The following is a 14625-nucleotide window of genomic DNA, read 5'->3' as shown; positions in this document are numbered from 1 at the left end:
AAAATTAATGTGTGGTTATTGAAAAAAATACACTTAAATAAAACTAAGAAAATTGAAGATCACAACCCAGAGATAACCAAAGTAATCTTTAAGGATGAAACTTCCCAGACATTTTCTGTCTGATTTGTCTATCTATATTGTATATATTGATATATATGTGTATTCTATAAACAGGACCACTTGATGTCCAGCTGTTTTGTAATCTGCTTTTTTCCCACTAATCATATCTTGAACATTTTCTGTTGTTGACTATTACATTACCACTAAATTCGTGTACTCAGAATTAATGTTTTATAGAAATTTTTCATGTATTTAACCTATTTATTGTCTGACTCAATACTGAACATTGCCTGAGAATGTACGTATCTCTCAATATATTGATTTTGGTTGATGTTTATACTGGAAAAATTTGTTTACATCCATAAAATTCAATAAAAGATTTTAAAATATGCCATATAGGAAAATTTTCAAATTACATCAGAAATACAGTTAATAAAACCTCAGAGTCATGTAAATATTTTGATAAATATATAGACAGGCATGTCAACAAAAGGGATGTGCAGATGTTTCTGATGCTGAGAGACCATGTTTCTGCACACAAGCAACTAGTTTTTAATAACTGTAATAATTGGTGATCAGGAAGTGATGGTTTAAGAAATTTTCATCCTAATATAATAGTTTATTACTTGTATGTAGGTGCTTTGTTGTGTTTAATTGTTTTAGGAAATTATTTGGGGGGTTTTGTGTTAAAATGTGATGCATTATACTTTTCACATTTTAAACATTAGGAAAAAGGCTCCTGGTTAGAGTTTTTACTCAGAAAGAATGCCTTTTCAGGAATAGATTACTAGTAGTGAGGTAGAGATACCTATGTAATGTCTAGTTCTCATGACCTGGCAACTTTGCCCAGGCCCTGTGTGATGTGGGACCAATGATCTCTAAAGAATAAGAAAGTCTGTCAATATGGAGATAGGGAAACTCCAGGGTTGTAGTTTTGAGCTTTACTACTGTGTTTCCCCAAAAATAAGACCTAGCCGGAGAACAAGCCGTAGCATGATTCCTCCGGGATATGGAAGACACACCCCCCTCACATAAGGGCTTTATGACCTGTTTCAGAGAGAAGAGGGGCTTTTTCCCAAACTCCTTCAGCTTAAAATAGTCAGCATGCCAAGGTGCCATGTTTTGGCACCTAAAATCGTGCTACGGCTTACTTTCCGGCTAGGTCTCATTTTGAGGGAAACAGGGTAGGTGGTGTATAAATGGCTGAACTGTGCTCAGAAAGATTTGTACTAAGATTTGATGTTAGAGATCTAGAGGAGCATGGTTTTCTAGGTCAAGATCAACTTGTCGTGTAACTCATTATCTGCCCTTTTTGTGCCTTTTGTTTCATATTGTGGGTTTGTGAAAAATCCCTTTGAAACGTACAGAGTTAGAAATGGACAGCTCTGCTCTCTTATTTCTTAAGCTTCCTCTTTTCTTTTTTAATTGCTTTTTCTTGTATTGACCAAGGCCCTGCGTCTGAATTTTTATATAGTTAGAGTATAACTGAATTCGCCTATTAGTTAGGACAGGCTGTTATGCTGTGGTAGCAAGCAACCCCCAAATCTCAGTGGCTCACAAAATAATTTTTTATTTCTTGCTCATGCTACATGTCCCGTGTAGGCCGGCGTAGACAGGGTCGCAGACCAAAGAAGACTCGACCAGCCTATAGCTGTACCACCTGAAGTGCACAGCTTAGGGAGTTGTGCAGTCTTTCCAGGGCCTCAGACTGAAATGACACACATCACCTCAGCTCATATTCCATTGACCAAAACCAATTGATGGCCCTGCTTAATGGCAAGCGTTGAAAAATGGTATCTTCTGTGTGCCCAAAGGGAGAGGAAAAGTAGATAACTGGAAAACTGGATAATGGTGAAACATTAGTAATAAAATTAGTAATGTCTACTACACTGGCTAAGACCCATTTTTTTTTTTTTCTATGTGTAGGAAGTTGCTTCTGTAAAGTAGGAGTGATTTCTTTTTGGAGCAAAGAGGACATCCTGGAATGTGGAGAGAGGGTTAACAAGAGGCCTGTCCACAGGTGAGTGAGGGGACTAAGGAAACAGGAAGCCTTGCATATGAAAGCTCACCTCCTCTGTGGGAAGTCAGGAGCTCTAAGTTATTGTTCGAGAATATGCCCCTCAAAGGCTCTAGAACTATGGAGAAAATCAAGCTCCTTCAGCATGTAAGTTCCCAAAGTCACCTACTTCACTATCACTCATGAATCATTCCCTTCATATTTCCTTTTATAATGTACCCCCATTGAGGAGGAAGGGGTTAATTATTTATGATTATAAGATGTATGCTTAAGGGAAAACTTGAAAATACAGAAGAAAAAAAAAAAAACAGGTCCCTCATAATTATACACCTAGAGACAATGTTGTGAAAATTGAAGTAAAAAATTCAGTTCCTCAGTCATACTAGCCACATTGCAAATGCTTAGTAGCCGCATGGGGCTAATGGCTGCATTGTTGACAGTACAGATTTCCATCATCACAGAAAGTTTGTTGGATAGCACTGGTCTAGACCTTGCCCCAAACTATACAAGTCATTCCCAATTATTCTCTGTTCTCTAAACATACCATATGTTTTTGGTCTACTGTTTGGCCACTGCTCTTCACTGCTCAAAATGTTCTTCTGTTCCTTTTGTGTCTTAAAATTTTCTGATTTTTAGGTCCCAAATCATATTCTATAACTTACAGGAAATTTTCCTTGATGCCACCCCCCCGTTGATTAAATTAGCCTTCCTCCGGACACCCCTACCATGGAAACTTCTTGCACCTCTAATTAGAACCAGCCTTACTACCCTCCTTAAAACCCCTGAGTTCTCATTACCTTGAGGTGCAGGCCATTCTCCACAGAACTCTAACTTCAGCAACAGCTAGGCAGTGAGGAAGTAGTATTTTGCAGGAAAGCAATAGGGAGGGTTTAAATGGAAAGTAAGGAATGCTGCATCAAGAGGCTGCTACAAATTGAGCTCCCACTCAGGTCAGTATTGTGGCTGTGCAGGTATGCTTATTTATTTTTTTTAAGCTGAGCCATCCTGCTACCTATTGGCAGCTCAGCGGCTGCTCAGCTCGGGCTGGACTCGAACCGCTGTTGCTCAGAGCTCAAACTCTTGAGCGAGCTCTTAACCAATTGAGCCACTCGGCCGGCCCTCTGTGCAGGTATGCTTATAAGATGCTTGTATTACTGCGGTTTTCTTACTGCTGTTTGGTGAGTTGAGCTGGGGCTGGAGGCCTTAACAAAGCCTCGGGTATGGGTGACATGGCCCCCTTTGGGGCTTAGAAGGAGAAAGTAGAGCCAGGGAGGTACCCAAGAGGTTTTGCCTGCTGAGCCCAGAAAAGCTGGATGACTTTGTTTAAGAAAGTCTTTTTCAGGGGCAGCCGGTTAGCTCAGTTGGTTCAAGTGCGGTGCTCATGGCACCAGGTTGCTGGTTCGATCCCCACATGGGCCACTGAGCTGCACCCTCCACAACTAGATTGAAACAACTACTTGACTTGGAACTGATGGGTCCTGGAAAAAACACTGTTCCCCAATTTAAAAAATAAATAAATAAGTCTTTTTTCAGAAGGTTTGGCCTGCACAGGTATGCTATGCTCCCAGCTTGCAGGCACTGTCCTTATCCTTAAAGGATAAAGGGGTGAGTCTGAGTTATGATCTTCCTTGCTGCAGCTGCAAAGGGAGATCTGCTTGGAACAGGTGGGAGCTGCCTAGGCCCCATCTAGGGCATAGATTAGCAGCAACAAAATGAGGGACTGTCCAGGCCAGAATCCCTCCCACTGAGGAACGTGTGTTCTGTGTCAGTACTGGAGCAATGCGCCTTGAATCCTTTGGGTTTCCCTGGGGGTTAAGGAGGGGCTGGTTTTTGTTAACTCTGTAGTTCTTAGCGTTAGAGTTGTGTGGTGGGACAAGGGGAGGGCAAGGGAAGCAGAGCAGGGCTACTGGAATTCCAGTCAGTCGTTTTCAGCTTGTCTATTTTAGGAGTGCTGAGGCAAGCTCACTTTATGAGATTTGTCCCTTCCCCCCCCCCGCCCCTGCTTTGCTTTTTCAGGACTCTGTACTTGTCCAAAAGAAGAGCCTAGAGTTCAAGCAGGTCAGGTAGTTCTAAAAGCCATGGCCCAGGTAAGTTGAAATTTCCTCTATCCCTGAAATAACCTGTTTTCCCTCCAGATCATATGAACATTTGTGTTCTTTATCCTGAAATGCCACTGTCTCGCTGAGCCTTATTCAGTAACCTGCTCCTAGTTCCTCCATTCCAGGAAATGAGTTAGGGTGCCCCACCTCCCTTAGTGGCCCTCTCTGCAACAGTGTTCACATATGAACACAGCGCTTCTACCAGAGCACCAATGGAGCAGAAATAGATTCCCTTGAGAGCCTCCCTTATCAGAACCGTAGTTAAATGGGACCAAAGATAAGATAACTTTGATCTTTTCCATTAACCTAGGTGATTTCCTTTTTTTCTTCTATTTTTTGTCACCTCCTCTTTAAAAACCATAAAACATTTCACACTATCAAAAGTTCTTCAGTGTGACAACATAGATGGACCTAGAGGGTATTATGCTAAGTGAAATAAGTCAGAGAAGACAAATGCCATATGATCTTGCTTATATGTGGGATCTTAAGAATAATATAAAGAAACAAACAAAACAGAAATAGACTCATAGATACACAGAACATTTTGATGGTTGCCAGATGGAAGGGGGCTTGGGGAACTGGGTAAAAAAGGTGAAGGGATTAAGAAGTACAAATTGGTAGTTACAAAGCAGTCATGAGGATATAAAGTACAGCATAGGGAATATAGTCAATAATATTTTAAAACTAAAATATTAGTTATAGTGCCAGATGGGTACTAGACTAATCGGGAGAAATCACTTCATAAATTATATAAATCTCTAACCACTATACTGTACACCTGAAACTAATATAAAATAACATTGAGTGTCAACTGTAATTGAAAAATCAGTGTAAAAAATGTTCTTCAGAAAGGCTGGTTGAATGGCTCAGTTGGTTAAGAGCTCGCTCAAGAGTGTGAGCACTGAGCAACCAGGTCGCCGGTTTGATTCCCGGCCCAAGCTGAGTTGCCGCTGAGCTGCCAACAGATGAGCCATCGGCAGGATGGCTCAGCTAAAAAAAAAACAAAAAACAAAAACAAAAAATGTTCTTCAGTCTTGCAAGGGAATTTATGAGAGATGAATAACTACAGAATGGTCCATTTTAAAGTTGAACAATATGTGTTGGTTGTAGGCCACATTTATGTGACTGAGGTATACCTTCCATCAGTTTTCACATTTCAGGAACAAGGAAAAGCAGACAGTGAAGGATGACAGATATTATCAAGTATATAATAAACTGTGAAGATTTTGCAAGCCTTGTTTAAGCCAAATGCCCCCAAATAATGGAATGATTTTATCTTATAGGACATAAAGGGCAATATTATATAACAAATAAAAATCCTTGTGTTTATTATAAAATTTGCTATAACAAAAATATGCTCATGACAGCTAACAGAAACAGTGCGGACACTGTCGTCATTTTCAGCAATATAGCTCTTTGTTGGATGGGTACGTAGGTACATAGCCCAGAATATTCAGGACACTTAACATTTCTGATGCCAGCACTAATGTCAGCAGCACACTGCCCCCCACCCCTCCCAGCCCAACATCCCCCAACATTGTGACAACTGGACCACCTTCTGCATGATCCTAAGTACATCCTGAAGGGGAAGGTATAACCTACATTGAGATCCACAGACTGATTATGCTGAGTCTTCAGGAGAGATTTAAAACTTCTGTAAATCCTATATTTTAAGATAAGACATTTTGAATTCTTTCTTTTTTATTATCTCAATGGAAAAATGGTAAAAAGAGATGCATTTTTAAAGACTTTATTATTTGCTAGGCCCCTGTTAAATCATGAACCTACCCATCAATTTTAACCTCATTAAAAATGGGACAACCAGTCATAATGTGCTACAGGAACTACACAGTTCCACCTCTGATATATTCATCCCCTCCCCCCAAATATGTTAATCAGGCCTCCAGATCTAACTACCTTTTCGCAGAAAATATGTAAGTAGAACAATATGTTAAACTATAGCATAAAGATGCAATCAACCAAATCCAAAATGTGGGAAATTCTACAGATTCAAATGTTTCTTTAATAAATAAATAGCAATAAAAAATTTTAAAGGGTTTGTGGGGACTGATAGAGATTTGAGAGAACTTTAGGAAACCTATCAACTAAACACAACTTGTGGATCTTATTTGAATCCTGAATTGAACAAACCACTTATAAAAAATCACTATTGAAAATGTTACTAAGTATGATAATGATATATTAGTTATGCTTTTAAAAAATTCTAATCTGTTACATACTGAAGTATTTGTGAAATACTGTTTTGTTTGGTATGTGGGATTTGCCTCAAAATACACCAGGGGTAGAAAATGGAAGAAAAGAGATTAAACAGGATTTGCAAAGTCTTGTTAATTGTTGAAATGATGGATTCATGGGAGTCTTTGTACTATTCTCTATACTTTTGTTTTGAAAAATTTTTGTAATGAAAAAGTAAAGTTCTTTTAATGAGTGGGTTTATTGTTTCAGGGATTGCTGACATTCAGGGATGTGGCCATAGAGTTCTCTCAGGAAGAATGGAAGTGCCTGGAACCTGCCCAGAGGGACTTGTACAGGGATGTGACTTTGGAGAACTTCGGTAACTTGGTCTCAGTAGGTAAGGATATTGTATAATACAGGGCCAGACTGGAAACAAGGCTCCCACGGACTACAACGGTGGGCCCCTGATACTATCTCTGGACAGAAGGGGTAAAAGGAAGGAAGCACTGCCAGTGAAAGATTGTGAGAGCTAGTCATGGAGAAGGGCCTGGCTGGCAGCACCTGTAGCTACTTCCAGAACTCCTGGGTCAGAGGAGGGAGGGCGAGAGATAAGAAATACCCTGAACTCTGTCTCCGCCTGCCTGCTCATCTCCTGCTATTGCTTTCCATGTGCCACACAATGAAAAACGATAGGGCCAGTATAATACAGTCCTTACAGGTAAGCTGTCTGGGGCACAGAGCAGGGCCAGGAACAGCAAGGAATGGATTAGAGGGGAAAGAGAGTGAATGGAGAATAACCACCATACTTATCTACTCCAGATAATTCAGGACTAGCTTTCTGGAACTTCTGGGGTTTTTCATGGTGAATTTTTAGGGACACTTACAAGTTTCTGGCTGAACTTCTCTATGTTCCCAAGGGGATTGTTGTGTGCTGTCGTGGAAGTGGAAATGGGTAGTTCCATTAGCACCTCCATCTTCCCATCCTTCGGACAACCTTCACTTCATATAATTGCCTCTCTTCCTTGGTGACCAAGAGACTAAGTTTGAGTTTTGAAACAGCATGATCATTCGCCATTTCTTTTCCTATAAACAGGACTTTCCATTTCTAAGCCTGATGTCATCTCCTTATTGGAGCAAAGGAAAGAACCCTGGATGACTGCAAATGATATAACAGGACCATGGTGCCCAGGTGAGCAAGGGTTGATCCAATGGGGGAAGTCATTGGGAATAACAGCCCAGTGGGTGAGTAAACTGTAAACAGTAATTTGAGTTTTTATCAGGAAACTCCATTCAAAGCCCTACTACATGAAGAACAAAGACCTTGTCAGCATCAGCTCCCAGGGGAACCTTACCCTTATCCCCACTAATTCCTCTCTGTTCTTTCTTCTCATATTTTCTTCCCATTCCAAAAAGGGATATGCCCCCATCTTCTCTAGTGGCAGCCTTTTTACTTGTACTTTGGATCCTTTTTTCTGTAAGTTTCTTCATCCCTTAAAAACAGCATCTCACATTACCTAATTCAGCAAGTCATTTATTCTCTTAACTTTTGAGAGAGAAAGATGTGTCGTGGCTGAGGATAGACTCTGGAGTCAGACTGCCTGAGTTCCAATCCTGGCTCTGCCACTTACTATAACTATGCGTTTAGGTAAGTTATTTAAATTCTCTGTGCTTCAGTTTTCTCCTCTGCAAATGAGATAAAAATTGTGCCTGCCTCATGTAGTTATTGTGGCTTTTCTATGCATTAATAATAATGTGAAAATGCCCAGAACAATGCCAGGCAATAGTGACCACTAAGTAAATGTTAGCAAGTATTATTAATTGGCACTAGCTAGTCAGTATTGGAACCTTTGAATACTTAATTATCAGCTACCTCCCTCCTGACTAATCTGCTATTGTCATTTATTTCCATCTAGAATCATTTTTTCTCCATCTAAAGAACACTCTTAAAATTTCCTTTTGTGAGGGTCTGCTGACAAATTCTTTCAGTTTTTGATCACTTGAAAATGTCTTCATCCTAGTCTTCATTTTTCTTGTAGGATCTTTTTACTGAGTATGGAATTCTGTTTTGGCAGGAATTTTCTCTCATCCCAAACAAGAAATCATTCCACTGCCTTTTCTCTCCCAAGGTTGTGGATAAGTCAGATTGTTCCAATTTTGGAAAATGTTCTACATAGATTTAAAACAAGTGTTCTTTGGATAGGGCATTCAGTTCTTTGTTTAACTATAAACCTTTTGATTATATAATTTAGAATTTGCCTGTCCTTTAACTTTCTCTGTACTTGTGCACTCAAATTCTGAGAGCTATATTATATGCTTTCTACTACATTTTACAGTTTTGTAAAGATGAAATACAGATCCTCATTGCAATTTGTACTTTTATCAGTACAGTACATCGTTTATTTTCACAATTAGTGCTTTTAACATTGAAATTTTTTCTGATATTAATATTAAATACCCTCTTTTGTTGACTTAAAAAATTGACGTATCTTTGCTTATCCTTTTTTTTCAATTATTGCCACTTTATTTTACATGTGTCCATGGTAATAAATATTCTATTAGAGTTTTCTTTTTGAGTCAGTCTGAGATTCCTTGACTTTAACAAGGGAATTCAATTCATCCTCATTTATTGTGGTATTTAATGTGTTCTTATTCCTGCCATTTAATTTTTTATTTTCTATTTCTCATTCTTATTTCCAGCTATTCCTGTTTTGCTCACATTTTACCACTTGTTCTACCCTCCAGTGATTTTGAAGTTGTACTTCCTGTTGTTTGTAATAGAATTGTCTTTAATTTGACTTTTAAAAATATGCTTAAAACTTATATAATATCAATTATTATTATACTTTGAATTTCACTGATAAAAACTTTGTGGTAACTTGTTTTCTCTCGTTATGTAAGTGCCTACATAATGCCCTTATTTTGTGCCTCTTGAGCCACAAAACCTAAAATATTTACCATCTGGTCCCTCAAAGAAAAGAAAAGAAAATGTTTGCCAACCCCTGATTTGGAGATACAGTTGAAAGTTCATGTTTGAGGAGAAAAGTATATATAATCAAAATTATATTTGTCATGCACCTAAACAAGCCTTAAATCACCATGACATCTGCACTTCAAAGCTCAAAACCCAAGAACCAACTTTCTAGCTTTTCTTTGTACTTTGGCTCTAAACTGCATTTCCTTGGGAGAGTGGTCTCTAAGGATAAGGTTGAACAGGTGTGATACATTGATGAATTACTCAGTTTTTTTCTTTCTCTACCAGTTTACTGTGGCTTCTGTAACAAATTACCACAAACTTAGTGACTTAAACAACACAAATTTATTATTTTATAGTTCTGGAGATCAGAAGTCCAAAATGCATTTCACTGGGCCCAAATCAAGGTGTCTGCAGAACTGCATTTCTTTCTCAGGGCTCTAAGGGAGAATCAGTTTTCTTTCCTTTTCCAGCTTCTGGAGGTCGCCTTCATTACTTGAATCAGAGCCCCCTTCCATATTCAAAGTCAACAGCGAAGTATCTTCAGACCTCTCCCTAACTCTGATGCTCCTGCCTCTCTCTTTCATTTATAAGGACCCTTGTGATTACATTGGTCCCACCCAGATAATCCAGGATCTCCCATCTCACAGTCAGCTGAGTGGCAACCATAATTTCATCTCCAACCTTAATTCCCCCTTGCTGTGTAACATAAAATATTCACAGGCTCCAGGAATTAAGACACAGATATCTTATGCGGGAGAGAGGGTCATTATTCTGCCTACCACTCTGTATATGTTTTTTGAGCACAGATGATTGAATATGCACAAATTCAGTGTATATAGTATGACTCTGCTGAAATTCTATATTTTATTGCTAGTATTCCCATTGCTATTTATTCCATAACAAGTATTATCTTTCACAGAATATTTGGTTGGTATGTTTTCTAATTCCTTGTAGTTTTGGGATTAAAATAAGCAAAACGCCTTTTAAAATTATAATAAACATTACAAAAACTTTACCAGTTTGACCATTTTTAACTATACAATTCACTGGCATTAATTACATTCACAATGTTGTGCAACCATCTTCACTATCTATTTCCAGAACCTATTCATCATCCCAAACAGAAACTCTGTACCCATTAAATAATAACTACATTTTCACCTCCTTCCAGCCCCTGGTAATTTCTATTCTACTGTCTGTCTCTATGAAGTTGTCTATCCTAGGTACCTTATATAAGTGGAATCATAAGAAGTAGCCTTTTGCATCTGGCTTATTTCACTTAGTATAATGTTTTCAAGGCATTCACGTTGTAGCATTTATCACAGTTCCATTCCTTTTTAAGGCTGAATAATGATCCATTATATGATATATCATATTTTGTTTATCCATTCATATGCTGATGGACACTTGGGTTCTTTCCGCCTTTTGGCTGTTCTGAATAATGCTACTGTGAATATTGGTGTACAGTATCTGAGTCCCTGTTTTCACTTCTTTTGGGTATATACCTAGGGTCAGATGGTAACTGTGTGTTTCACCTTTTGAGGATATTTCTCAATTTTTAAGAGATTTTTATAACTCATGAAGATTATCCCTTTATCTGTAATATAAGTTTCAAATATTTTCTCTATCATTTGTCTTTTTTTTTTTAAGATTTTTATGGGGGAATTAGAGGATGGGAACAGCACTGGGGAATTGGGGGAAGGGGAACAGACAAGTTGCTGTCCTTTTGTTCTTCAATCTAGTTGTGGAGGACGTTACTTCACTGGCCCAAGTTGGCACCATCATTGCGCTCTTCCCTGGTGAGGCAGATCAGTCGCTGGCTTCTAGACAGCCGCTCACAGAGGCTGCTGGCCGCTCACACTGGCTGCTGGCTACTCACAGTAGCCCATGGCAACCCACTGCAGCAGGGGCTGCAGCGTACGCCGTTGCAGCGACTCACGGCAGCCCAGCTCCAGGTTGAGCTGTTGTTCAGCATCTTAGCTGTAGAGGGCACAGTGTCACAGTTTGGATATGGGATCCAAACCGGGGCCCTGCTGCTCAGAGCTGGCGTCCCAAGCCAACTCTTAACCAATGCACCACTCGGCCAGCCCTATTATATTTTTTAATTTATATAAGTATTTAATTTTTAAGCCAATTAAACAAATGTTTTATAAACTAATATTATTAATTTTTTCTGGAGGTAGACATGCATATATAGAAAGTGTGACAGACACAATCAGACTTGATCATTTTATTTTAAAATTTTTTAAATAGATGTGGGAGAGAGAATCAAAGTATATGCTTAGAGTTATCAGGCTGAGAGGTTTTTGGAAAATGTGAATTTTAATTTGAGACCTAGAGGATGAGAAAAGCTTCCATACAAAGAACCCAGGACAAAATTCCTGATAAATGGAAAAACCTGATGAGAGATCTAAGATGAGAAAGACCAAGATTTATCTAGAGACAGAGTGACAACAAAGACAATCAATGACCTGCTTTGCCCAGAGCCTGTGAGCCAAGGCAATGTGTTTAGAGTTCATTCTAAGTGCAGTGGGAAGGCTCTGAAAAAGTTTAAGTAGAGATTTTCATTTTGATTGGCATCAGCATCATGTGGTAGAAAGTTTTGAAAATATAGATGCCTTGTTAGTGTGAAATTCCCAGAACAGGCAAATTTAGTGGTTCTCTGCCATTAATGATTTCGAGGGGCCAGAGGGAATAGGGAGTGATTGCACAATGAGCACAGGATTTCTATTTGGGGTGATGAGAATTTTTTAGAACTAGGTAGTGGCAATGGTTGAATGACATTGGGAATGTATTATAAACCACTAAATTGTTTAAAATGGTTAAATGGCAAATTTTATGTTATATGAATCTTATTAAAATTCATATAACTTTTAAAACAGATACATACATCAATATCATCAATATGTACGTACACACTATGTATACACAGATGCACACACACACGTGCCTTGGCCCTACTCCTGAAGATTTTGATTTAGTCTGGGGTGGTTTTTAGACATTTGTATTATTAACAAGTTTCCTGGATGATTCTGATTCCTATCAAAATTGAGAACTCCTGGCTTGATATGTTTCCTGGCACCATGTAAGCCCTCATATTTGTGCTTTCATGTGCTTTTTAGAAATTGCACAGCAATATCTGACACTTATGTAAGCCATTTACTTTTTATGGTTATTATTTTCATTTTCTCTCTCTAGTCACTGTAGAATTGTTTTATTTGTCTAAGAAGAGGAGAACAGCTTGTATTTACTTTTTAAATATTTTTCAGACTTGGAGTCCAGCTGTGAGAAATTTCCACAAAAAGATATTTTTGAAGTACAGTCATTCAACTGTGAGCTAATGGAAAACCTTAAATGCTGTGGTTTTAGGGACTCCAGTTTTAGAGAAGACTGGGAATACAAACACCAGTTTGAAGTAAATCAGGACTGCTATTTCAAGCAAGTGAAAATCACGTATGACAACACACCCACTTTTGAACATCACACATCCCTCACTCTACGTAAGAGCAATGAGACTCGCAAGAAACTGATTGAATGTAATGAATGTGGGAAAGCATTTAGCCGTGGCTCACACCTTATTCAACATCAGAAAACTCATACTGGTGAAAAACCCTTTGAATGTAAGGAATGTGGGAAGGCCTTTAGTCGTGCCTCACACCTTGTTCAACATCAGAGAATCCATACAGGTGAGAAACCTTATGACTGTAAGGAATGTGGGAAAGCCTTTGGTCGTACTTCAGAACTTACTCTACATCAGAGACTTCATACTGGTGTCAAACCCTATGAATGTAAACAATGTGGAAAGACCTTCAGACAGCATTCACAACTTATTCTGCATCAAAGAACCCATACGGGTGAGAAACCCTATATATGTAAAGATTGTGGGAAGGCGTTTATTCGAGGCTCACAACTTACTGTTCATCGGAGAATTCATACAGGTGCTAGACCCTATCAGTGTAAAGAATGTGGGAAGGCCTTTAGACAGCATTCACAACTAACTGTACACCAGAGAATTCATACTGGTGAGAAACCCTATGAATGTAAGGAATGTGGAAAGGGCTTTATTCATAGCTCAGAAGTTACTCGACATCAGAGAATTCATTCTGGAGAGAAACCCTATGAATGTAAGGAATGCGGGAAGGCGTTTAGACAGCATGCACAGCTTACTCGACATCAGAGAGTTCATACCGGTGACAGGCCCTATGAATGTAAGGACTGTGGGAAGGCCTTTAGTCGTAGTTCGTACCTTATTCAACATCAAAGAATTCATACAGGTGACAAACCCTATGAATGTAAGGAATGTGGAAAAGCCTTTATTCGTGTTTCACAACTCACTCATCATCAGCGAATTCATACTTGTGAGAAACCCTATCAATGTAGGGAATGTGGAATGGCGTTTATTCGTAGTTCACAACTTACGGAACATCAGAGAATTCATCCGGGTATCAAACCTTATGAATGTAGAGAATGTGGGCAGGCCTTTATTCTGGGCTCACAGCTCATTGAGCACTACAGAATCCATACTGGGTAGTAAGCCTCGAATGTTAGGGATTCAGGAAAGCCTTTCTGTGGAGCTCACACCTGATTCAATATTAGATAATATCTAATGTAGTGTAATTAATGTCAGAAAACCTTCACTTGTCACTTCCATTCTGGAACATCAGACAGCTCATACCAGAAGAAAATTTAATAAATGTGGGAGTTTTTTAGCCTCGCCCTCACTGTTTACTATGCATCAGAGAACTTACGGTGAAAAAATATTAATATAAATGTAAAAAGTCTTCTGTTACCACTTAAAATGTATTAAACTTCTGAGACTTCCTAACAAAATAACCCTATTAAAATATTTTGTAAATGTGCCTTCACCATGGCATGTACCTTACTTAACATTATCTCATTTCCACCAGTTACTAACTGTGTAGCATTGGGCAAATTATGCAATCTCTCCGTTCCTCAGTTTACTTATTTTTAAGCAATGATACCTACCTAATAGAGTTTATGTGAGGACTGTCAGATATATTTTTTTTAAGATTATTTTTATTGGGGAATTGGGGGGATGGGAACAGTGCTGGGGAATTGCGGGAAGGGGAACAGACAAGTTGCTGTCGTTTTTGTTCTTCAGTCTAGTTGTGGAGGACGTTGCTTCACTGGCCCAAGTTGGCACCATCATTGCGCTCTTCCCGGGTGAGGCAGATCAGTTGCCGGCTTCCGGACGGCCGCTCACGCTGGCTGCTGGCTACACACGATAGCCCATGTCAACCCACTGCCACAGGGGCTGC

General features: G+C 39.0%; 1 protein-coding gene across 4 annotated transcripts in view; it reads left to right on the top strand.

Moving 5' to 3' along the window:
* ZNF565 (zinc finger protein 565) overlaps positions 1-14423 on the top strand; it is a 35114-nt gene extending 20691 nt beyond the window's left edge. For 3 of the 4 annotated variants that reach the window (XM_019624865.1, XM_019624867.1, XM_019624866.1), the window contains exons 2-6: positions 1987-2080; positions 4094-4164; positions 6643-6769; positions 7466-7561; positions 12616-14423. In XM_019624865.1, the coding sequence (XP_019480410.1) occupies positions 4156-4164; positions 6643-6769; positions 7466-7561; positions 12616-13877 (1494 nt within the window). In that variant the 5' untranslated portion in view covers positions 1987-2080; positions 4094-4155 and the 3' untranslated portion in view covers positions 13878-14423. The remainder of the gene's footprint in view (positions 1-1986; positions 2081-4093; positions 4165-6642; positions 6770-7465; positions 7562-12615) is intronic. The other variant, XM_019624868.1, reaches the window with a different exon arrangement.
* The last annotated feature ends 202 nt before the right edge of the window (positions 14424-14625 follow it).

Source organism: Hipposideros armiger, unplaced genomic scaffold (assembly GCF_001890085.2).
Source record: "Hipposideros armiger isolate ML-2016 unplaced genomic scaffold, ASM189008v1 scaffold_609, whole genome shotgun sequence".
Taxonomy (NCBI): Eukaryota; Metazoa; Chordata; class Mammalia; order Chiroptera; family Hipposideridae; genus Hipposideros; species Hipposideros armiger.
Note: the sequence above shows the minus strand (reverse complement) of the source record. Positions and strands in the feature narration are given on the sequence as shown.